This window comes from Protopterus annectens, chromosome 1.part1 (genome assembly GCF_019279795.1).
Source record: "Protopterus annectens isolate FY-2018-M chromosome 1.part1, PAN1.0, whole genome shotgun sequence".
Classification (NCBI taxonomy): Eukaryota; Metazoa; Chordata; order Ceratodontiformes; family Protopteridae; genus Protopterus; species Protopterus annectens.
This window is the reverse complement of record NC_056726.1, coordinates 3,525,694-3,549,197: the sequence shown is the minus strand read 5'-3', so window position 1 is coordinate 3,549,197 and position 23,504 is coordinate 3,525,694. Positions and strand designations below refer to the sequence as shown.

At 40.9% G+C, this 23,504-nt stretch overlaps 1 protein-coding gene across 1 annotated transcript in view; it reads left to right on the top strand.

Moving 5' to 3' along the window:
• The window catches only part of MBOAT2 (membrane bound O-acyltransferase domain containing 2), a 2,181,512-nt gene that overhangs the window by 2,049,328 nt on the left and 108,680 nt on the right, over nucleotides 1–23,504 (top strand). Inside the window, exon 12 of the mRNA XM_044073271.1 lies at nucleotides 17,792–17,943. Within this exon, the coding sequence (XP_043929206.1) occupies nucleotides 17,792–17,943 (152 nt within the window). The remainder of the gene's footprint in view (nucleotides 1–17,791; nucleotides 17,944–23,504) is intronic.

The following is a 23,504-nucleotide window of genomic DNA, read 5'->3' as shown; positions in this document are numbered from 1 at the left end:
CAGATTTCTGTGGGCTGTGTACTAGTGTAATGAGTGACTTTTGGCAGGGCATCTGTCTGGGATGTATAAAATGTTGTGGGCAGTCTTAATGTGAGTGTTGTCTGATAGATTACATAGCTTCAGCTAGTCAAAGAACTGTGAGACAGTGATGTGTTTAGTTAATGAGGTTACTTGCAAACCTTGCAGTTTGACTAGCTGAGAGAATTAAGTTAGTCAAACTTGATCAGGCATGCAGGAGACCAGGGAGTAGATAGTTTAGAGCTACGGTCTTATGTACATACTCTGATAAAAAAGTTTATACTTTAAAAAGAAGTCTTAGCTTATTGCCTTTTTAACTGCATATTGGGGAAGATTGTATCTTACTATACCCATATGCTCAAAAATTTTACATATTGCACAAGCTTGTTTCTGGTGTTATTGACTGATGATAATTTTAAACTGCAGTTCTCGATTGCTGGGGTGCAGGTGAAAATGCCATTAGTTTAGTCTTATTTGGTTTTGGAAGTAGTTTAGTTCAGTCTAGTCAGTTTCTAATTTTTGTAAAGGAACACTGTAGATCATCTTGGAGCTGTTTGAAGAGGTTACACATATTGAATTGTATGCATATTGCATTAGATTTGTTGGCTGTGAGACCATGCACATTTTATTTATAAATATATTAAAGAGTAAAGATTCTAACATTGAAACTTGTGGCACACCTAATATCATTAGTCGAAGAGTTGGCAGCTCATCATCCCAGTTTACAAACTGCATTCGGTGGCTACGGTAACTTTTAAACCATTTGATTTTATTGTTTTTGAGTCCCAGTTCCTTGAATTTAAGTAATAGTATGGGATGTGAAATTGTTTCAACTGCTTTCGATAGATCTAAAAATAGTGAATCAACCATTTTGTCTTGATTTTGGTTTCATGAATATAAGTTATCAAAGTAAGTAACACTATTTCTGTGCTGTGGCCTGGTCAAAATCCATGCTGTGTTGTGGAAAGTTATGTGTTCTCTATTAGGTAGTTGATCAACTACAGGTAGACACATATTTTCAAATTTTTTAAATAAAAGGGTCAGGATGGTTATAAGTTTGTAATTTGCTAAGTCAAGAGATTTACTGTTCCACCTTTTGTAAGGGAATAATACAGGATTGTTTGCAGACGTTTTGTAGAAGAATGATTTATAATTATAGATATTGGGTATGAAATGACTTCTGACAAGTTGTCAACTGCATGAGGGGTGGGCTTACATTTTGAGTAAGTTTTTCTTTTCATATGGTATTGGAGATGTGGTAAGTGAGAAGGTTGTAGTGACACCACCTATGTCACTTACTGCACTTAGTCATTTTCACAGTATTCTGATATTTCCTAACCTCCTCTGATACTGCAAAAGCTGTTCTGAGTTTCCCAAAGTTCTGCTGAGTTTGCCAAAATATTTCTAAGTTTTGCAACATTTTTCTGTGTTTGTATAAATTTTCCTACCTTTGCACACTTTTTTTCTGTATTTAGGAGCATTTCTCAGGATTTGTGAACTTATTTCCAAGGATTCCTGTTACTGCAAGAGTTCTGAGTTTGGCAAAATATTTCTGTGTGTTTTGGTATCTTTCCATACAGCAAAGCTTGAGCTGTGATCATTAATGGTATCAAACCTAATTCCTCTGTGAAAACAAAAGTATGGTATGTGACTTCCATAGGGTAAAGTAAAACACACTAAAAATAAAGTCAGCCAAAGCACAAGAGACAACATTTAATATGGTTGATTGCTTTTGTTCCAAAATTTACATATGATCTTCTTCAAAACAGAGATACTTTGCTCTGCGTGAACATCTTAATCTCAGTTCACATTACTCCAATCACCTGACAGCTAAACAGCTCTTTTTTTTAAGGAAAATAAATTAATTACATTTAAAAAACATAAAAAGTTGCTATCATTTAAATTCTATTCAGTATTTATAGAACATGGCTATACAGAAATAGAAATTCACTTTCAAAATTTACTTATCTGTCAAGCAGAGCCACAGAAGTGATCCCCGGGATGAATTTCCTATCTCCCATCCAATCATCAAGATTTTTTTTGAAGAGTGCTAATGAGGAGCTTTGTTTGATATAGATAGGTAGTTTGTTCCAGAGTATCGGAAGTCTCTGGGACAGGAATCTATCCCTCCAGCATGTTCTGTTTGTTGTGGTGACAAGGTTTAGGTCCCTAGAGCATGTAGCTCGGAGGGATTGGGATTTCTTTATGTGGAGCATGTCCAACAACTCTGGGTTTGACATAGCTTTGTATGTTAGGCAGAGATCGCCTCTGAGTAGGCAATATGCGACAGAGTAAAGCTGGAGATGTCCTTCAAGAATGCAACTGCAGTCATAACATATGGGTTGTCCTGCCTCAGGCAGCCCTCGGTCGGCCGGATTCCAAAGTCTGGGTCCGACGTCGGCTGATGTCGCATTTCTCTCCGACGTCAGAGCGGCAGGAGTACATAAACATCAGCCGACGCCATCTTCTTCAGTCTTTCTTGCCGCGCGGTGCCCGAAGCAGAAGCAGTTCGCAAGTGCCGGTCGGTCAGCTCCTGTATTCTTCGATCCGAAGTCATCAAAAAAGCTAAGTACCCCATTGGGGACCTTTTCTTGCCTCAGCCAATGTCAGAAATTACTGAAAAGTTAATAATTGTTTGTCTTGTGGTAAACAAATACCTCATAAGGATTTCCATTCTTACTGCCTTCCTTGCCTTGGCCCAGACCACAACGTCTCGGCCTGTGCCGCCTGTGCTCGCTTCAATAAGCGCACTCTCAGGCGCCGGGCGGAGTTCGCTGAAGACTTTTTCAGCGAAAAATTCGATTACAAGATGCCGTCGGAATTACCAACATCGCAGACTCCTAAAAAACGTAAAGACCGGGACCGCCATCCTCGGCCCGCGTCTTCCACCGACACCACGCCAAAACATACCGCGAGTGCCCCGGTTCCCTCTGAGGCGGTTATTTCACCGCTCCGAACCGAAGACACCGCATTACCGATACCTCCGATACTGGAGACCACACCAACGCCAGTTATTGATTTTCCTCCGGATACTGAAACCGAGGAAATGCCCGAGACCATTGCTGTGGATAAGGTCACTCCTGCACGTGGAGCTGCTAGGCCTCCCATGTCCATGTCTATCAAGGCCTACACACGTGCTAAGGCAGCCAGCAAGACCAAGCACCTTACTGCTAAAGCCTTACCTCAGCCTACTCCTGAAACACAAATCATGACTATGGCAGCAGACTTAATCTCCATGATCAGAGGTTCCCAGGCCCATCCTGAGAGAGGATCCCAGTCTCCTCCTGATAAGAGGCCCAGGGTTGAGCCCACTGACCCTCTCCCTTCAGATGAAGATTCTGAGGCCTCCGGCCACTCCGATAGCCAGGAAGAGCCTTTCCAGACCTACGAGGACTCAGATGCAGAGGACTCCATCCCCTCGGCCTCCCCTCCTGAGGATATTTCTTTTGGGGAAGTTCTGCATTCCATGAGGGAACATTTTAAGTGGCAAGGCCAGGAATTTTCTGATTCTAGAAAGCGCCTTCGTACCTTCCTTAAAAAGCCCCAGCACAGGCCCTTAGCTATACCTCCTGTGCTTGATGTTTTGGATGATTTATACTCTGACTCCAGTGTTACCCTGATACTCTCCCTCCTGCTCCTGCCAAGCCGGACAGATACTATAGAGTTCCTGAAACACATTCTCATTTCTTTAGGGCCCATGCTGTTGATTTAGAAACTATTTCACAGGGGCGAAAGGGTTTCAGCTACCACCTCCAAAAATCCTTTGCCTTCCAACAGGGAAGCTAGGTCATTAGAGAGATGGGGGAAGAAGGTTTACACCTCCACTACTTTATCTATGAGAGCTCTCAATTGTCTCTTTCATATGTTTCAATATCAGGATTTCCTGTTAGATGATTTACAGAAAACTTTGGCCTCTCCTGATCCTTTAGATAGGAAGCCTTTGCAGGAGGCTGTACACAACTCTCAGTAAGTTAGCAGTCACTTCCTTCAGTGTGGATATGATGCATTGGAAGCTTCATGTAGGGCAGCTATGACAGGGGCGGTCATTCGTAGACATGCATGGTTAAAAGAACAACCTCTACCAGATCATGTTAAGGCAAAACTTCTTGATGCACCCTTGGAAAAGAACAAGCTTTTTGGTGCTAATGCTAAAGATGTATTAAAGACCATTGAGGAAAAAGCCAAGTCAGTTCAGACAGTCAAATATTTCCTCCAGGTTCAGCCACCCAGATTCAGCAGGAATTGGCCTTCAAAAAACTGGTCCTTTCCTAATCCTGAAAGATTTCAAAGGGGCAAAAGCAGGCGTGGCCGAGGAAGAGGACAATACATAGGTTCCTACAGGGGACGACAATGGCAACCAGCAAACCAAAGAAGTGACACAGGGGCTTCTCCTGCCCCACAGGGACAATCCCAATGACTTTCCTCTACTTCCGCTAACCACAGAGCAAACAGAAGCTCCCTTGGGCGGAAAATTATCTCTGTTTTCAGACAATTGGCACAGATTGACAAAGGACAAATGGATTTTGGACATTATAGACCAAGGCTACAGGTTCCACTTTCATACCTTACCAAGGAAACAAGGCATGCCAAACCTACTGCAAAACCAGAGGGCAGAGGCTTTCAAGCAAATTTCTCTGCTTGCTCAGATCAATGCAATAGGAAAAGTTCCACAACAAGAACAAGGCCAGGGGTTTTTACTCAAGACTGTTCCTTGTTCCAAGAAAAGAAACACAATGGAGACCAATACTGGATTTGTCTGCGTTAAACACCTTTCTCATAGCACCAAAGTTCAAAATGCTGACCTTTCAGCAACTCCTTCCCATGCTGGGCAAGGGGTCTTGGCTGATTACTCTGGTCCTCAAGGAGGCATACCTGCATGTCCCTATCAGACACAGCTGCAGAAGATACCTCAGATTTCTTGCATGGCCAGAGCATTATCAATTCTCAGCATTGCCATTTGGCTTATCTACTGCGCCCAAAGTGTTTACAAAATGCCTGGCTTCAGTAATTGCTCATTGCAGGCTCCAGTGGATCCAAATTTACCCATACCTGGACGACTGCCTCATACAAGCGGACGACAAACTGATTTTGACAAAAAACTTGGATTATGTCATTCAATTGCTACAAGCTCTGGGATACACAGTCAACTTCCAAACGTCAAGACTGCAGCCATCCAAGCAAATTACTTTCTTAGGAGCCAATCTGGACACAACCTCTCAAATGGCTTACCTGACAGAAGACAAGCAAAAGAAGTTAACTCATTATTTCAAAGGTTTGGCAAAGCTCACCCAGATGACTGCAAGGAGATTCCTACAGGCCCTGGGTTACATGGCATCATGCATTCTCCTGGTTCCATTAGCAAGACTACACATGAGAAAGCTTCAATGGTACCTAAAAAGTTTATGGTCTCAACACAGCAACAACCTAGAGACAACCATACCGCTCATTCCATGCCTACAAAAGGAATTTCTATGGTGGGCCTCGGTAAGCCAGGCAAACACAGGTATGTCATTCAAAAAACCACAAATAACACAAACAATGACCACAGACGCCTCAGACCTTGGATGGGGGGGCGCACATGGAGGGCAGATGTATTCAAGGACAATGGTCTCCAAAGGAAACACATCTGCATATCAACCAAAAAGAAATGCTGGCAGTCATGCATGCCATCGAGGCCTTTCGACAACAACTTCAGCAAGGCCACCTGCTAATACGGACAGACAACACCACTGTCATGTGGTACATAAACAAGCAGGGGGGCACCCATTCTTACCCCCTTTGCAGACTGACAATGAATCTTTGGGAAAAATCACTGAGCTTAAACATACAGTTGCAATCCCAGTTTGTTCCAGGCAAAGACAATGTGCTGGCGGACAGCCTAAGCAGGAAATTCCTAGACCCCCATGAGTGGAGGTTACATCCAGAAATCTTCATAAGGCTCACCTCGACATGGGACAGGCCAGAAGTAGACCTATTTGCCTCCCACCTCAATCATCAGCTACAAAAGTTCTGTTCAAGGGCATATCATCCACAAGCATGGAAAACAGATGCTCTCTCATTCAACTGGAACTTCCTAAAGATTTATGCATTCCCACCTCTGCCACTGATGACCACAGTACTACTAAAGATCAAAGCAGAGAAACCAAAAGGGATCCTAATAGCTCCAGACTGGCCAAGACAACACTGGTATCCACTACTACCGAGCATATGCCACAACAAAAAATGGGCCCTTCCCCAATGGCCCCATCTTTTGATTCAAAACAACTTCAAGACAGTACACCCCAACATTCAGACGCTCCAGCTAACAGCTTGGGAGATTCCATGAATAACCTCAATCTATCTCTCTCCAAGGAAGTTCAGCAGATATTAACAGGAGCCTGCAGACCATCCACCAGAAAGGTTTATTCAGCAAAATGGAAGAGATTCAGCATTTGGAATACCAGCAAGGGTCATGATGCATCATTATTGAACATCCCACTCATCCTGGAATACTTGGCAGATATGCTACAGAATGGACTCTCGTATTCTTCTATAAAAATACATGCTTCAGCTATTTCAGCTAGATACAACACTGATCCACTTGTGTTCTCACATCCTTTGTTAAGGCAATTTCTTAGGGGAATCAAGAATATCAAGCCACCAAGAAAGGCCCCAGTACCAGCTTGGGACCTCAACTTTGTCCTAGAAAAACTGACTCTACCCCCCTTTGAGCCAGCAGCTTCTGTGGACTTACAATTCCTCTCATGGAAGACAGCTTTCCTGTTGGCAATTACCTCAGCAAGAAGGGTTTCAGAATTACAGGCCCTAATGGCAATAACACCGTTCATTACCTTTCATAGAGACAGGGTCTCCTTACGAACCAACCCTAGCTTTCTGCCAAAAGTGGTATCTAGGGTTTCTTTAAATCAAGCAATTCACCTGCCTACTTTCTTTCCCAATCCTGAGAACAAAGGGGAAAGACTGTTGCATACCTTGGACATTCACAGACAACTTTGCTACTACCTGGACAGAACCAAGGCCAATAGGAAGTCTGATCAGCTTTTTGTAGCTTACGCCCCTGGAGTACAAGGAAAAGCAATTTCCAAACAGACTATCTCAAAATGGATTGGACATTGCATCAGATTATGTTATTCCTTCCATGGAAAGAGTGTACCAGCCAATATCAGACCACACTCTACCAGAGCTACAGCCACCTCTACAGCATTCTTAAGAGGGGTGCCTACAAAAGACATTCTAGAAGCTGCTACATGGAGCTCCGTGCATACTTTCTCCAAACACTACAACCTTGCTTTATATTCCAGATCCAGAGCAGGCTTTGCTTCAGCAGTCCTGCAGGGATTGATAGCTACACCATCCTTTTCTTAGAGCTTTCCACCTCCCCCAGCTAAGCTATGGTATTCAACCCATATGTTATGACTGCAGTTGCATTCTTGAAGGACATAGTACAGTTTTGTACCTAACATAAATGTAGATGTCCGATAGATATGCAACTGCAGTCAGGTTTTCCCTCCCTCCTTCCCCTCTATTCCTTGGGTCCACTCCTCTCCCTATTATCCTAGCTGGGGGTATCTGTTATGGTGTATCTGTTTATTGCTTATTTATTTGTCTGGAAACCTGTTTTGTCTTCCAAATTGATTACAGCCTTCCTTGGAGGGGCACCTGGCATCTGGGGCAAGAAATACTGAAGAAGATGGCGTCGGCTGATGCTTATGTATTCCTGCCGCTCTGACGTCGGAGAGAAATGCGACATCAGCCGACGTCGGACCCAGACTTTGGAATCCGGCCGACCGAGGGCTGCCTGAGGCAGGACAACCCATATGTCATGACTGCAGTTGCATATCTATCGGACATCTACATTTATGGTAGGTACAAAACTGTACTTTTTTTGAGTAGGTATGCATAGAGCATCTGTTTGAGGCCAGTAATCCTCTTTGTGAGGTATTTCTGTGGCCTTTCCATTTGTTGTAGATGTCTTGTGAAGTACATACCAAAAGGGGCATTGTACTCTATAATGGGTCTAATGAGTGATGAGTAGAGGGGAACAATGAGCTCTTTTTTCCTGGATAAGAAACCTTTTGTGATGAGGTGTGCCACATAGAAGGATTTCCTGACTACTGTGGTGATGTGATTATCAAAGGAGACACTACTGTCCACCTGTGTCCCAAGGTCTCTTATCACACTTTCGGTGTTAAGTAGACTACCGCCTATGTGGTAGTTCATGGGTACAGAGTTTTTACCAAAAGGGATGACAATGCACTTTTTGGCATTGAGCTTGAGGCCATGGCTTTGACACCAGGCATCTGTCTCAGTGAGGCCCTTTTGTAGGATGTCCACATCATTAGGAGTTTTGATTATGGCTCCTAGTTTGCAGTCATCTGCGAACTTTGTTAGCCAAAGACCTTCTGTGCTAGCCTGTACTTCAGAGAAGTAGATACCAAACAGGAGAGGACCTAGGACTGAACCCTGTGGTACTCCACTTGTCACTGGTCTGAAGTTGGATTTAGAGTCTGCTATTTTCACAGTGTGGGTTCTGTCAGTGAGCCAGTTGGCAACCCATCTTGTGACCTAGGGATTTATTCCTAGTTTAATGAGTTTGTCTATAATTCCAGAGTGGGGGATGGTGTCAAAAGCCTTGGCGAGATCTAGATAGGCTGTGTGAACCACCTTACCCTCATCTACCACTTTGGTAACCGCTTCAAAGAAGTCTATCAGGTCTAGGAGACATGATCTGCCTTTTACAAACCTAAACTGGGTAGGGTCCAGAGTTTGGAGATTACCAATGTCATTGTTTATAAGTTCCATGATGATACGGTCCATAGGCTTGCAGAACAGGCTCATCAGGCTAAAAAATAGTTAACATAACTTCACACAACAAACAAGTTGTGTTAATCAATTTGTTTGAAAATTTAGAACAATGATTTAAATAGTCCCTAATGAAATAAACAGCCTCATGTTGAGTACTTCCAACTTGCATCTACGGCCATTGCTTACCCAATCTCAGTACTAATAAACAGATCCATTAATGAACACTAGGTTACATCCTTGTGGAAAATGTCATACATCACCCCCCATCACAAGGGTGGCCCCGCCAGCGACCTCTCCAGCTACCGCCCCATTGCAATCCTTTCACCCCAGTCAAAAATTCTAGAAAGATGTATCCATTACCAGCTCCTCTCCCATCTACTCTCCAACAACCTGCTCTCTAAAACTCGACACGGATTTCGACCAGGCCATAGTACCACCACTGCCCTAATTAACTTCACCAACACCATAAACACATACAGACACCAAGGGAAACTTGTCTCCACCACCTTCCTAGACCTATTCAAAGCATTCGACACAGTTTCCCACAATAAACTCCTATCCTCTCTCTCCAAACTGAGTCTTGATAATGTTACCTTACAAGGGTTCAGTAGCTACCTACATAACCGCTCTCAGTCTGTCAAATGGCTCAACTCCCTATCCCCTCCAGTCCCAGTCAAATGTGGCGTACCTCAGGGCTCAATTCTTGGCCCTCTTCTCTTCAGCATTTTTACAAACCAACTCCACTTAGCAAGCACAAAAGCCGATATAATCCATTACGTGGATGACACTACCCTAATCTGCTGTGTACCCAACATCCATCTCCTACAAATCCAAGCCCAAGAATCCTTTTCAGAAATAGAAAACTGGCTAAACAATTCTCAGCTGGTACTGAACCCTAAAAAAACACAACTAATGCTATTCCACCCAATAAAGACCTGTTGTCCAGTCGGACTATCCTGGTAAACAAATGTTAATTTGTGAAATTTAATTTCTGAGTCCCTTATTTTCTATGCCAATGGTTGTAAATATAATGCAAATAACAAAGGGAAAAGAGAACACCCCTCCCTGGTTCCTCTGCTCAAGCAGAAATTATCAGAGAGGTCGCCGCCAATCCTTCATATATGCTCCTGAGCAACCTTATAATTTTTTCGGGAAATGCACATGCTTCCATTGCCTTGCTCATAAAGTCCCAGCTTACTATGTCAAATGCTTTCTCTGCATCAAGACCCACAGGCAACAATAGTATTTTCTTACATTCTGCTTCCCTCTAGATCATCACTGTTCTGTTAATGTTGTCAAATGTTTGCCTCCCCTCTACTAACCCACATTGATCCACATCTATACCACAGCTTTCTTCCAGCACGTTGGTTCTTCTGCTCCTCTTAAAATACTCTTAAACAAAACCTTCCAGATCTTTATCAGTTTTTTTCTCTCCTAGCTTCCAAACTTCCACAGGAATACCATCTTTTCCTGGGGACTTTCCTGTAGATTGGTTACACATCACAGTTTCTATCTCATCATATCCTATCCTAACCGTTAGTAATTGAGTCTCATCTACTTTGGCATATTTAATTCTTCCATAAACATTTCCATTTGTATCTTTTATTGATTTCCATATTTCTCTGCTTTATACAGACTTTCATAGAATTTCTGAAATATTTCTAATACCTCTACAGGATCTCTTGTTACCTTCCTTACTATTGGCTCCCTAAGCTTGGTGACAGCCCTTTCTGTTTTCTGTTGCCTGAGTCGTGGTAGAAGTTTTTGTGCTGTAGTGTTACTATCAAAAAACAATTGCTTATCAGCAATCTTTCTAAACTCATGTATATTGCTGAGACAATCCCTTATTTTCTGCTTACCATTCTGCAGTTGAACCCCTTCTTGTTCTGTGAAATTCCCCCTATTCTGCGATATTTTAACATTTGTCAGTCCCCCTAAATAATTCTTACTTCTTAACCATAGCTCTCTTTCTTTTATTTCCACCTTATTTTTAAACTCCACCTTAATTGTATCCCACCCCTTAGCTATATTTTCAGAAATCATTCTATCCTCTTCAGTAGCTCCTGAATAATCTCCACTCTTTTTTAACAGATAGGTGGGAAAGTGCCAGTGTCTCATTTTTATTTCATTACCCTGTGTTTTTATTTTAGTTATTATTGGCACATGATATGAAATAGTTATTGGGTGCATATCAAGCCCTTTAATTAAATGCACATGTTCCTGTGAAATGTAAATTCTGTCTAGCCTATCCCAATTTTTCTATCTCAGGGAATAATATGTAAATTCATTCCAAACTCTTATTACTGAATTCACAATCTTCCATGTCAAATATTTTCATAAATTTCTTCAAAAATCTACCCTCTTTTGTTATACTTTCCCTTCTGGCCCCCCAGACACCATTAGTCATGGCTGCAAGTAAAATTCCAGTCCCCACCAGTAAGTAATATTCCTTGCTGAAAACTGATCATTTCTCCCAGATTTTTCTAAAGCTACATTATAGCAGTTTTAGGTGGAATATAAATACATGTCATTGCAATCCTCCTCCCTTGCCAGTAGCCTCTTAGCACTACAAATCTTCCATTATTATCTTTTTTATCCTCTTCTATCACTGTTGGAGCTCCTCTTATAATTAATATAAGTACTACTCTTTTCCTTTGTCCCAGATATTCCACTGAATAACCGTCCTGAAAACTTTTTTTATCAAATTCACATGTTCAGTTCTTTCCAAGTGTGTCTCCTGCAACATAGCTATTTGCACTCTTTATTTTTAATATAGTTCACAGTTCTTTCTGTTTTGTATTTATCTGTGGGACCATTGGCATTTAAATACATTACAGAAAGCATCATTGTATTAAAAGGTTATTATTTCCAGCTTTTATGTATGACACCTTTGTGATGCACCACCTCTGGCCCAGTAATCAAGGAGCCTCAATCCTCACCACTAGCATCAGTGGGGAAGTATGTTGGAAGGATGACAGGTACACACACACTATTTCCAGGTGCAGCTCTCTGCATCAAGTGCAATTTCCCTTAAGAGCACACAGAGACCACAGTCAGTCTGGATCTGGTTTCTCCCTCTTTCTCCAGATCCCCAGTAAGATTCCCCACTGGCAGAGCTATAGAGTTGAGATCTCAGTTGAGTGGCCAAGCCAAGACCTTCAGCACCCTCTCTATCCAACCAGTGCTTCGTGCCCCTGCCCAGGTAGCTGACACACACACACTCTTGGAGATTTGTTTTATACACACACACACACACACGTACACACACACACACATACACACACACACACACACACACACACACACACACACACACACACACACACACACACACACACACACCTGGGAAAGGCTGACACAGGTTTACCAGCTATGCCTCCTCCTGCCCAAACTGTAAGGTAGTTATCACTGCAACCAGCCAACTCTTTATCAGCTACTTTAAGGCCCTTAACAAATGGTGTCCAATCTTACTGTGTAATGTTTCTATTAATACAAATGGTAGTTTGACCAAGAGCTTATACAGTGTCACCAAGTAAATATGTAAGTGCTCTCAGAACTTAAATATGTCTCACAAAGATCAACCACAATGACATTATTAAATATATTTAATAATAAATAATAAAAGGACAATACAATACTAAATGTGTATATATATATATATATATATATATATATATATATATATATATATATATATATATATACAGTGATATCAGAGTTCAAAATCACAGGAAATATTCAAAAGATCATTGTTGGACAGTCTCAAATAAGTAAAGAAAAATGCTTAAGCTAGGCTTTGCTGTATTCCTGAGTATATCTAAAAGAATTATAATGTACCCTAGTACACTTTCAGAGCAAGCAAGGCAGATGTGGTGAGTGGATCTTGATGTTGTAAAGTCAAAGTCAAAATACAGAATGCTGTCTCTGTCTCTGTCTCTCAGAGACTTCCCAGATTAATATCTCAACTATTACTGCTGGGATACTTGCAGAATGACATCATTTTTTGTCATCTGACTTCTTTCCCAGACTCAAAAACAACCATTGATGCAGCTGGTAGCATTTAGCATCTACCTGTGAAAATACATGCACAAGGGCTTCTCCTCAAATCTTGGTACTTGCAGGAAGTCATAAAACAATAAAACACTTGCAAGACAATGCAGAAAGTTCCCTAGTTTAGACAGTGTGTCTGTTACTGCACTGAAACTGAAAGATAAAATATTTTTATGGCCCAGCCATAAAGCAATTTAATTTCAACTATTTTTCTGAAGTTTTGCAAGTTAACCTCCTGTGTTCCAGTTTCCCCTGTTAAAATATATACATTTAAACTGTTACAGTGGTGTATATGCATTTCTCTTCTTTTCCAGTAGGGTACACTGTGGTTACCTCTTTAAGCTCAGTACATTACAAACCCTTTTCAACACACATGTCTTTACAAGCCTAGTTTGATATACATGTAACATACAGTTCTAATGATGTTGTATCACAAGCATCTTACATGAAGCATGTTGACGTGCACAGATGACACTAAACCATTTACAAAATTGCAGACAGCTGTGCTAGCAGTATCTCTCTTTGTCATATTTCTATATAAATCATGTTGATATTCACAAATAACGTATAATTATTTACAAAATTCCAGATAGCTGGGCTGGCAGTATCTCCTTTCGTGACAACCTTTTTTGTTAAATGTCTAGTTCCAGCTTTTGTGTTACATGTATACACTGTTTGGCAGGTTGAACTTTTATTCCACAGTTGAAATGTTGTGAAAGACATATTGCAAATTTAAATTACAATTGCTGTACTTCAGTTAATACACTTACCAAATTGTCCCTTTTGCTAAGAATAAAATAAAGGTCTTTTGATAACACATCCAAGTGAATAGAGCTAAAACTTTGAGATGTCAAGATGTAAAGTTATTATTCATGCAGAAGTAAATTTGGTGGGATCTGTTAGTATATATTCTATGATACTTCCTTTTCTAGTAACAGTATGTGTCCTTGTGGTATACATATCTGTGTTAATCTCGACAGACGAATAATGAGGTAAATAGTTTTATGAATAAACTTAGGTTAGTCAGTGTTAAGGTTACATAGGATTATTGTTTCAAAATGTATGTATTTGCAGTTAATCAGGATAATATGTCCTCAGAGGCTGATTTGTCTACATTAGAATGCATATAGAGTGTTATACTTATTGATTGTCTTGAGTTAATGTTAAGTGTAGCTGCTAGGATTTCAATATTATTGATATTTGGTGTTTATGTGAGGTAAATGGCAAGGTTAATGGCTTTTAAGTACGCAATAGGTACAACTCCTCCTTTACTGTTACAGTCATTGCAGGTAATGTTATAGCTGAGCATTAGTATTTCTCCATCTTTTCTGCCTGATTTAAGCCAGGTTTCTATTACTACATTATGTCAGGAGTGCAGAAAGATATCCAGCTAGGAATGTTGTTTTATTCTGCATAATATTGGCATATATCTTTATCTCTCTCTCTCTCTATATATATATATATATAAATATATATATATATATATATATATATATATATAGATACGCATACACACACACACACACATATATATATATATATATATATATATATATATATATATATATATATATATATCCATATAAAACACTGTTTTACTTCGGAAGGGCTGCCCCGCCAGTCTGGGTTAGGGTGAATGTTCCCATGTTTTAGAAGTAATTTATGTTTAAATTTATGCTGCTGTTTTAGATTTCTGCAGTAAGTTTCAGATATGTGTGGCTTGTTTACTTCTAGGTGGTTGTTTTGTCATTAGCTATTTTACAATTAGCAGGTCAGTTGTGTTAGATCTGAACATCTGGGTGTCTGTTGCTTTATTAATTGCTGATTTTTAGATTGAATGCTTGTGTAGGAGTTTGGGGTAGTAATAGTTTGTTTGTGTCTTTCGGCTTTTCCCGGTTAGGGGGCGCCACAGCGGAACTCCAGTCCGCTAATGATTGGCAGTAGATTTTTTACGTGACGAGTTTGCCAGCCCTGAGACACAACCTTCAACGAAGGTACGCCCATCCACGCATGTCTCCACACAGAAGACGCTCTAGCTGAGAATCAAACAGCACAACGTCTTGCTGTGTGGTGACAACGCTACCGCAGCACCACCACCGCAGTAGTAATAGTGTAATGTATTAATTAGGATGTAGTGGATGAGTGCATTTAAGAGAAAAAGAAATGCAAGTAAGGTTAGATGCTATATTTCATATAAATAATATGTATAGCTAAGTTGTATTTGCTTTGCCATTCTATTGGGTAGAATATTGTTTATTTTTCTGCAGTGTAATGGTGAGGAGTGATAGGGATTTGTAGGTTGATTGTAAGTTTTTTAATATTTTTAATAAAAGTATATTACAGTGTTATTAATTATAAAGGGGTTATTATGCTGATGTGCACACAGGATTAGGGGAGAACTTGATGTGAATTCAGAAGATGATACTGAAGATATATACTGAGAGAGTACCAGAAGACTGACTGAAAAATATGGGGTAGTTTTACTGAGATATAAGAAAGGGACAGAGATGGAGTTATGTACAATAATTAATGGGTACCTCTACAGTGAATTAAAAAGCGAATAAGCGAGACAACATATTACTTAATAATTGAACAGGAAGCAGAGGTGAGACAACAGGAAATGAGGTAATGCGCATAAAGAAATTAGTAAGTTCAGTTGTTTAAACATGCTATAGTGCACTTCATAGATATCAAGACAGATTATTATTGGCTAGTAGAAGATGGGAGTAGAGCTGAGGATGAATAAAGGACATGAGGTAGGAGTGTGAGGAGTGGTGAGCAAAGTGAAAAAAAAAAACAGCAAGGTCAGTACCCCCATTGTGGTGATTTACACAACTGTCCCAAAGCACATGACGTGTTGTTTGTGTCTCCTGCACCAGTTAAGAGAGAGAGGCATCAGATTACTAATATCATAGTACTGATGTATTCAGTGCCATTAAAAGAATCAAGTATAACAGTACAGGCTGGGGTATTCCTGGTAAAGACAGTGCCAGTGTCTGTGAAGCCTCCTTCCAGCACCTACCACAAGTAGCACAGTTGGCAGATGTACACCAAATTTAAGGGCCATCTATAAAAGCATGCATACACCAGTGGAGGGATTGGTGTATGAATTAGTGATTGAATTAGAAATACCCAGCAAACTAGTGTGTGTAAAAATGGAGTTACTTGTAGTAAGTCAAACCAAATACAAGGAAAGATTGATTTTAAAACCGATCTGGTGCTTTTCTTGTGCTTGATGCTGTTTTCTTTTGTGATTAGATAAGCAAATCATATTTTCCTGAAGCACATTCAGAATGTGATTAGGGTATGCATTAATGGTAACTCACCAGAATGCTTGCAGAAATGCAAAATATTTACTTAGATGCCTAAATGTGTACTCTACAAAATACATTAGGGAAACCTAAATTCAACAAATATGTGGAGAATGCAAAGTAATTAAACACAAACAAGGAAAACGGAGCTTCCGACACAGAATCCAAACCAATGGTGTTATATCAAACAATCCAAAAGAGTCCGAATCCAAAAATGTCAATAAGAAGAAAACAGGTTTATTTTAGCGCTTTCGGAAGGGTTAATACCCCTCCTTCCTCAGAAAAATGACAAACAGGAAATCAAATACACAATGCTTTTTAAATTAAATTGAAGTCAGATGATCAATCGCACTCGCAGCTTAATTAAGATAACAATTACCTAGCCACTCAGTGCGTACTTATTTAAACCAACAGTGCTTTAAAACTAAATAAAACTCGCTCAATATTTGTTACATTTTAGTTATTGGATATCATGGTAGTTTAGGGTACCCTGGTTAGACCTGGTTAGACCTGTCAGTTTCTGGTTTTAGTTTAATATACTAGTATTTTAATGTTTAGAGTATTAGTATATTTTGCATGAATAAAAGTTCGTATCCTAGCTACGCTAGGGTATGTATAAGTAAAGTAGGTTTGTGTATATATATAGATTTTATTACATATATGCATATATTTATAACTATATATAATGAGATTTTTTTAATTATTTAGTTTTATTTAGTTTTAAAGCACTGTTGGTTTAAATAAGTACGCACTGAGTGGCTAGGTAATTGTTATCTTAATTAAGCTACGAGTGCGATTGATCATCTGACTTTAATTTAATTTAAAAAGCATTGTGTATTTGATTTCCTGTTTGTCATTTTTCTGAGGAAGGAGGGGTATTAACCCTTCCGAAAGCGCTAAAATAAACCTGTTTTCTTCTTATTGACATTTTTGGATTCGGACTCTTTTGGATTGTTTGATATAACACCATTGGTTTGGATTCTGTGTCGGAAGCTCCGTTTTCCTTGTTTGTGTTTAATCAGTTTGTGGCGTCATTTGAGTTTTTGGAGAATGCAAAGTATCTGACTAGCACATACCTACATCTGACTGAGTTCTGCTCTAAAGTTGTAATACACAAGGAAAACAACAGAAGCACTGGGAATACTTGGATAGATCTACATTAAATAACATAATCCACATTAGAAATTCTTGGATAGTGCTACATTAAGTAACACAGCTCACACTGGATATAATTGGATCTACATTAAATGACTCAAGCCATATATGCTAGCAATAAACAAACAAACAAGTAAATAAATAAATACATTCAAAGTATTCTTATGTAAAAATGTCAATTCTAAAAATTCTGCTTCACTTAAAATTGTGTACCACCAGAGGATTGATGTTACTATTCAGTAACATACACATACCTGGTCATATCTTACTGTCAAAGTAAAACCTTCGGACTTTCTTGAACTACAGCATTCATGGGACAGGTTTTCATAATTTGAGCTGGAATGCTTAATATTCAGTACAGTTAACCTAGCTCAGAGTACGACATGTATTAAATGAAAAAATATGTCCAAAACAAAACCATATAACTTTTTTTTTTACTTTTTTCTCTTCAGATTCGCAACAATGTCAGGCACTACTTCCTTGAATCCACAAGACTCAAACTACTGTACGATATTGTAACGTGGGTAGCAACACAGTTAGCAATTAGCTACACTGTCGTCCCTTTTGTACTTCTTTCTGTAGAACCATCACTCAGATTTTACAGGTAAGTTTGAGTTTTACGGAAGAGCATTTGCAATAGGTTATTAGTAGCTGCCATGGTGATTAGCTTCTGAGTGCGTACTGCCCAATAAAGACTAATGTTGCACCTGACCTGTTACTCAGAAATCTCACGGGAATGACAGAGAGCAGTAAGCTTTTGTTTGTACAGCTAAAGGTTTGTACGATGGGCTGCTCTGTGATAATGGTAAGCTTAGAAAAGAAGTTGAAGGCAAACACAAGGCAGGATTTTTGCCAGGTCAAAAATTTAACAGTTCACAGATAGCAACATTTGATGCATCTCTGATGGTTGTTAATGCTAGGACCATTAATAATAAAGTTTTTTTTTTTTTTTGAAAAATATGCTACGTTCCTACAAGATTGATGTTGTTATTGAATCATAGGAGGGTACTAGGCTAATGACCCAGAGGTCATTCCAAAACTAGCTGTTTCATCCCAGTGTAATACCATAGATACTCTAGTCAATACCCAGGATTGTATTTAGTAATAACTGCCATACCTCTCAACCTGGAAATGTCAAAAATCTGGACATAAGCCCATGAAAAATAGTTACAAATCTGTATGCTGATTAACATAAAATTTGCATACATAATTATGTAACCCAGCCCACTCCAGTGGAATTGTAGAATATCAGCTTTCAAACACAAACTGAAGAACAGACAACCAGAATATGGCCCCAGAGTGAACCAGACCCTGTAGTAAATGGTACCCATTTTTCCCTTCCTTCCTGTCATAAATGTCAATAAATAAATAAGTTTGAACAATCTTAGTACTTATAAAACATAAGGAGTTCCTTGTCTGTTAGATGTACCCTGAAAAACTTAACCTTTGAAAGAGAAAAGGAGACTTCAGCACATACTGGCGACTGTTGTGGTGGTCTGGGTCACTTAACATTTTCCTCATAGTGACTCCCAAATGCCTATTTTTGTACACTTCACCTCTTCATTAGCCAGTATTGTGGGAAACTGTCTTGCAACTATTTTATTAGGTTCATAGGTTCATAGGTTCATACTAGGCTATCTGCCCAAGGGCATTTATAAGCCTAGCCCATAGTTATGTGGCTTTTGCCACCCCTTTAGTTTGAATAAAAACTATGCCTATCATTTTTCTGTGCCTCTGTCAAGTAGTGACACTGAAATAATCCCTGGGGTATATCTGCGATCTCCCATCCATTGGTCAAGATTCCTCTTGAACAAGGCCAGCGAGGTGCTCTGCCTCACATGTACCGGGATTTTGTTCCACATCATAGGGAGTCTCTGGGTGATGAATCTGTCCCTCCAGCACGTTCTATTTATAACCGTGTCAAGGTTTAAGTCTCCCGCCCTTGTGGTTCTGAGGGATCTAGATTTTTTGAGGTGAAGCATATTCATCAAATCTGAGTTTGACATGGCCTTATATGTCAGGCACAGGTCACCTCTGAGCAAGCGGTATGAGACTGAATAAAGCTGGAGTTCTTTCAGTCGGGCAGCATAAGACATATTTTTGAGACCCTTTATCCTTTTGGTGAGGAACTTTTGGGGCCTTTCAAGCTGCATCAGGTGTCTGGTCAGATACATTCGAACGGGCATTGTACTCAATCATAGGTCTAATGAGTGATGAGTACAGGGGGACGATGACCTCCCTTGATCTAGATGTGAATCCCTTCATGATCAGGTGGGCGATATAGAAGGTTTTCCTAACTACTTTAGCAAGATGAGTGTCAAACGAAAGACTACTGTCAACTTGGGTCCCCAGATCCCTGATGACTTTTTCTGTGCTCAGTGAATTGTCACCTATATGGTAGTTAGGGGTAACCTTGTTTTTCCCGAAGGGTATGACTATGCATTTTTTGGCGTTTAACTTCAGGCCATGGCTCTGGCACCAGTTATCCGTTTCTGTGAGGCCCTTCTGGAGGATATCTGTGTCAGATGTGTTTTCGACTATGGCGCCCAGTTTGCAGTCATCTGCAAACTTTGTCAGCCATAACCCTCCTGTGTTTGCTTGTACTTCAGAAAAGTAGATGCCGAACAAGAGTGGACCCAGGACTGAGCCCTGTGGGACACCACTTGTGACAGGCTTTGAGTCTGACATGGCTCCAGCAACTCTGACCCTGTGGGTTCTGTCGCTTAGCCAGTTTGCAACCCATCTTGTGATGTATGGGTTTACATTCAAGCTGATGAGTTTTTCGATGATACCTGAGTGGGGTATTGTGTCGAAGGCCTTTGCCAGGTCGAGGTAGGCTGTATGGACTGCCTTTCCCTCATCAATGGCCTTGGTGACTGTCTCGAAAAAGTCAACCAAGTTTAAGAGGCAGGATCTGCCTTTGACAAAGCCAAACTGGGTTGGATCCAAAGTCTGCAAGTTCCCTATGTCTTTATTTATGAGTTCCATTATGATCCTCTCCATGGCTTTGCAGATAAGGCTTGTCAAGCTAATGGGGCGGTAATTTCCAGGGTCTGTGGAGGCACCGCCCTTATGAAGTGGGACCACAGTCACCGTGCGCCACTCCTTGGGTACGTATCCTGAGGTGAGGCTAAGATTAAACAGCTGTCCTAACTGTGGGTTTAATTCCTCGTTGAGTTCATGAAGCACACAGCCGGGGACACCATCCGGTCCCATGGATGCTGTGTTTTGCCTTAGTGAGGGCAGTTCTCACCTGGGCGTTGGAGATGTTTGGGGGGCTACAATCTTCTGGAATAGATATCTCTCCTTTTGGGGGGGAGGGGGGGGAGAAGTTTGCACTGAACCTGTCAGCCAGTATGTTAGCAATGTGTGTAGGTTCAGTAATTTTCACATCATTTTGAACTAATTCTGAGCATATCTGGGAGTTTCCTCCTAGGTTTCTAACATAGCTAAAGAAGGCCTTATGATTGTCTTTAGAGTCCTTGGCGATTTTTCTCTCAAAATTTGCCTTGGATGATTTTATGAGAGCTCTTAGTTTTTTACTTATAATGATCAAAGGTGTCTTACCTTTCAAGGATTTTGCTCTATCTTGTAGTAGCTTCCTCCTTTTGTTGTAGAGCTTGTTTATGGCTGGGGTCCACCAGACTGGACGCTTGCCTTTGGTACAGAGAGTCTTAGTTTTGTTTGGGATTGCCTGATCCATGCAGTCCTGTAGGTGCTGGTAGAAGGCATTTGTAAGTGATTCAGCGGTTTGAGTAATGTTTACCACTGGCTCAGGGGCCTTAAAGGAGACCACACTAGTTTTTAGAAGTGTGAAATCGGCTTTTGAGAAGTTTTTCACTGTGGTCTTTTTGTTTCAGGTGGGGCGGGATGAGGACCTCCAGCGAGATTAGTTTATGATCTGATCTCACCAGTGAGGGGTATACTTCCGGTGTTGAACATTTTGATCCCATGTTCGTGATGATGAGATCAAGTATGTTTTCACCTCTTGTGGGGATGGTGACTAGTTGTTCCATGGCATTTGAGTTTATGAACTCCAGGAATCTTTGGGTTAGAGTGTTCGGGCTTGAGTAGTGTTCCCAGTCTATATTAGGGTAGTTGAAGTCACCTAGTATGATGGTGTTTGGAGATACATTTATCCTCCAATGTTTTCAGGAAGGCCATGTGAGGTTCCTGAGTTTGAGAGGGTGGCCTGTAACATGCTACAAATTGCAGAGCAGTCTTGCCTATGGTTAATTGCACCTGGATGGTCTCCGATGCATCGTGCGTTGCCACCAACCTTGAGGTGTGGGTGTCCTTTATGAATATGGACACCCCTCCTTTCTTGGTGTTGTCCGGATTTTGGGGCCGGAACGTATGATATGAGGTGAAACCTGTTAGTGCTGGGGTGCTCTCAGGAGCCTTGAACCAGGTTTCTGTCACAGCACAGACATCGATGTTCTCCATATTGAGAAGGGCCTCGCGTGCATCTTGGGATTGGGCCTTCTGGCATTCAGCAGCATTACCCTTAGTTTTTTCCATTTTTGTGTTCTAGGGTCGTAGGTTTAGAATTTGCGCCTTGCCTAAAAAGGCACTATGGGGTGGCAAGAGCCTTTGCCAATATCCGGAAGCCCAGGGGTGACAGGTGCAAGCCGTCCCTTGCGAAGCAGCGTGGCTTGTCCAGCATGTCATCCCAGGCAGACAGACATTGGATCCCCTTTGAATGACACCAGAATTTAAGCCAATTATTCAAGCTGATCATCTTATCACTGTATTGTGGCATCATTCTAGGTGAAGGTAGGATACTGCTCAAGGTCAGGGTCATACCTGCCTGGGCTACATAATCAGAGAGCTCCTCGACGTCCCTTTTCATGTAGTCCAAGGAGGTACGTCTCAGGTCGTTGACACCAGCGTGGACAATGACTGAGTCGTACTTGTACCTGCTGTTGAGAGACCTGAGTGCTTGCGTTATGTGGCGGATTCTAGCGCCCGACAGGCAGCTTACTGTGACCTTCTCCTTACTCAGTCTGGTGAGCGGGACGTCAGTGTGTCTGACTATGGAATCACCAATAACAAGTGTGTCTGGCATTTTGTTTGGCCTTAAGGGCTGTGACTGTTTGACACTCTGACTGTGTGGTCTATGTGTTGCATGTGTTGGGTCGTGAGGTGGTAGTTGTTTGGGTGTCTGCTTTGGTGGCCTCTGCTGTTTTGGTAAATTTTTGACCAGAGCCTCCGAGTATGTCTTTGTGTGAGTATGTGTATGATTTGAAGTTGTGATGGTACCATGTGTGACTGGGTATGTATTGTGTGTGGTTGCCTTCTCCTCCTGTCTGGTCTTGCCAGTCCTATGTTGAGAGAGCTCAGCCTCCAGTTTGGCCCGTATAGTTGCATCTCTCGCATGTATTTGTGTTTTGTGGGAGAAGGAGAGGATTGTCTGTGTACATGAGGCAATTGTAACATTGCCTCAATATTCCCAGGTTCACCAGTTGAGCTGGAGAGGACACTAGCAACTGATCCCTCGACATACTAGAAGTAGTAGATAAAGAACTTTCAAAGGACTCGGGGAAGTGGGTTTTGGGCTGGTGGGGTACTATCTATAATAAGAGTGCTTTATCAAGGTGCAAGTACTGTAGGAGTAAGTGCTAGGCTTTACAGATAGAGAATAGTCTACTTGGGAATCAAGTAGAGATGAACTTTTCAGTTATAGGATATGCTGGTTAGATCAGCAGTACAGTTTAGCGTGTTTTATAGCAGGGGGCTGAAGGGAGCTAGGAATTGGCCCAAAACGACCAATGGACTACTAGTTTCTGGCTGAAACTTCACCAAATCGGACAAAAGGCCGCTCAGTGCTTCCCACTCCCACTGGTAAGCAAAGAAACTTCCCTCCTTCCTAATAAGGCAATGGATCAGTAACAGGAACTAAAAACAAAGCCCAGGGATCAGCAACTCTGAAACCGGACTACTCTAGTTCAGTAAAGTGGGAAAACAAGAGATTTTTTTGTTTTATTACAGAGATAAGGAAAAAACAGACAGTAAATGCTATAAATGCTGTAAATCGGCTAGCGCACTTTAGTGTGTAGCCTACAGAAACAATTTGCAACAATTAGTAACTTAAAGTGCAATAAACAGTGTAAAATGCAGAAATCACTTAAAGTAGCAGTAAAACAGGCGAAATGCAGTCGCTAG